Source organism: Microplitis demolitor, chromosome 6 (assembly GCF_026212275.2).
Source record: "Microplitis demolitor isolate Queensland-Clemson2020A chromosome 6, iyMicDemo2.1a, whole genome shotgun sequence".
In the NCBI taxonomy this organism is placed as follows: Eukaryota; Metazoa; Arthropoda; class Insecta; order Hymenoptera; family Braconidae; genus Microplitis; species Microplitis demolitor.
The window spans coordinates 13514895-13517757 of NC_068550.1; the positions used below are offsets into that span (position 1 = coordinate 13514895).

Consider the following 2863-nt stretch of genomic DNA (forward strand, 5'->3'; position numbering starts at 1 on the left):
TTAAATTTGTGTCAACACAAATAATGTGTTGTATTAATTCCTTATAAATGTAATAACACAAAAAACTTGTTGAGATCAGATAAAACATTCATCAAATTTGGTTAAATTTACACTTGATAGTAACAAATAATTGACACAAAATATTCAACCACTGAATTTTTACACACAAGAGCACAAAATTTTCAACTGTGTATTGTTATTTTTTAACCGATCGTATATCGAGTTGTCGAGTTACTTGATTATTTTTTTCTACTTCTTTTGTAAAAATAATACGTAAGCATTCTTAGCATTAGTGGGCCATCGAGCTGATTGCACATTCTTATCATCGATTTTGACCCATTTTGAAGCATCCTTAATCATAGCAACACAATGAGTGCAATTATAATTTTCTTCAGAGTAAAATATTGCACTTACGACACTATTGTTTTATTACATAAAGATATTTTGGCCTGTGGTACAAATTTTATGTATCCTTTTTTCTGAACCACAATATTATGTTTTACTGGTGATAAATCTAACTTCACTACTACTATTGATTGCAAGGTATGTAATAAAATTTTTGTGTGTGTTTCTTCAATCTCTTTGCAATTGTTACAAATTTTCAAAGTATCGTGCCAATGACCAAAGGATGAACCAAATAATTCTGGTAAATTGTATAGTTTTTTTTCATCAGTTATTGAAATACACATAATGTTTTCTAGAATTGTATTCGAATTAGTGTAATTACATTTTTTACAACGAACCATACATACTTGCTCAAATTGCACTAAATTTCTGATATCATGATTATCATTACATATCGTAGTGAATATTGCTACAGGATCAGACTCTCTATTAGGACACGCCTGTTTGTACACAGACTTTTTTATGTCACTAGATTTTAAAATATTTTCGTGACTATTGTATACATTAAATAAATTATTTAAGTTTTCGTTGTTGAACTGATTGTTTGGATCATGATTCAATGCCGTTCTGAGTATTGTATTATCAAAGATGCACTGTATGATTGAATTTAAACCACTAGAAATACAATCAGAACTTTCGATACCTCGAAATACTAATAACTTTTCACATGATTTTTTTAAAGTTTTTGTTTCAATTTCAACAGAATTTTCGTCAACAACCCAAATTAAATCCCAAATTTTATGCCAAAGTATAGTAGAAATTGAAATGGGAGAAAGGTCAGATCTATAAATTTTTCGTAAGCGATTGAATTCTTCGATTGCTAAAAGGTTAGATTTAACTGAATGAGGATCGAAATTGATTAAATGTAATCCTTCAAGTTCTGTAACCCGAGAAAGAGCTACATATGTTTGACCAACATTAAAAATACTATTGCCTGCTTCGATAAGAGCATTTTTGAGGCTTAAACCTTGACTCTTGTGGATAGTGACTGCATAACTTAAACACAATGGAAACTGTTTTCTTATGACGAAGGCTCTTTCCAGTAATTGAAATTTAACTTTAGCCCTCTCAATAGTGTTTACTTTACCTGAACCGAAATCTAAATTAACACCGTGTATCTTACGGCCATCTATGGATTTTGGGATTGATATAACTGTACCAATGGCACCATTAACTAAACCAAGTGTGACATCAATATTTCGTCGAAGCATAACTTTTGCACCAATTTTAATTACAATTGTTCCAGCAAGTCCAGCTGATCGACTAGCATCTTCTTCTATTTTAACCAAAGTGTCGTGTGCTTTCTTTTTTAATGATTCAGGACAATCGATATAGTCACTAGCCTTAAGAATAATTTCTTCAGAAGAAATTTTATTCGTCATTAACGAATTTATTAAATCACACTGTTTACAAGTGGGTACCAAGCAAACTGTATCTAATGGTAATTTTTCCATATAATTACATACTTTTTGCAATCTATCATAGTATGACAATGAAGAATCAATTGTAATTTTTCTTTGTTCCAATAATTTGATATCGTCAAATGTCATTGAGCTGACTCGTACTCTAGAGAGTAATTCACTGTAAACTTTATCAGTTTTTTGTCTCATATTAATGGCTAGTTCTTCATAGCTGAATAAATCACTCCATAAATTCACAGATGTTAATGATCTAATATATTTTTGCGCATCTGCTGACGATAGTGTCATATAACTTGGATCTTCATGTACTGGAGGAAGTTGGAGTAAGTCCCCGAAAACAACCACATGTCTTCCTCCAAACCAGTCATCAACATTAAAAATTTCTACTAATCTCAAATGTATGTATATTAAAGTTATATTAGAAATCATTGATATTTCATCGATGATAAATAATGTAACGTCTTTTAATTGATCACGTAATACTTTTAGGGCATTATCTGATAGTTGTTTATAAGCCGGTGTAAAACCGTGTTCAACTGGCAATTAAAATACTCGATGTACAGTAAGGCCATTAATATTAAAAGCTGCAATACCGGTTGGAGCAGTTACAATAGTATCTTGATTCATTTCTTCTTTCATCCAACGCTTAATTACATTTTTTAGAAAACTTTTTCCGGTACCCCCTTCTCCACTAACGTACAATCTAATTTTTGTATCGTTAGACAATACTTTATTTTTAATTTTTTGAAAAACTTTAGTCTGATCAGTGTTCATATTATTGATCATATCAGTTAAAGTGCAATGATTATCTATTTTTTTTTGCTGCATCATCTAACTCTTTAGCTGTTAAATTCATTTCAGCACCATTACAATCTGCTGATTCATTTTTTGAATCTTCATTATCAGCGTCATCCTTACGTTTATATTCAATTAGGTTTTTTATATAGTCTAAGCCTTTTTGAAAATCTTCAGTGTATTCATAATATTCTTTAGCTTGTTCGAGTATATGTTGCTGATATCTAAATGATTCAGCGTAA

The 2863-nt window shown here is 30.4% G+C and overlaps 1 protein-coding gene across 1 annotated transcript; it reads right to left on the reverse strand.

Annotated features, from left to right (window-relative positions):
- Nucleotides 1–673: 673 nt before the first annotated feature.
- LOC128668027 (ATP-dependent DNA helicase PIF1-like) lies at nucleotides 674–2453 on the reverse strand. The gene is made up of 4 exons (XM_053740178.1): nucleotides 2420–2453; nucleotides 1872–2362; nucleotides 753–1748; nucleotides 674–697 (listed from the first exon to the last, which is right to left on the reverse strand). The coding sequence occupies exons 1-4, from the start codon at nucleotides 2451–2453 to the stop codon at nucleotides 674–676; spliced, it is 1545 nt and encodes a 514-aa protein (XP_053596153.1).
- Nucleotides 2454–2863: the final 410 nt, after the last annotated feature.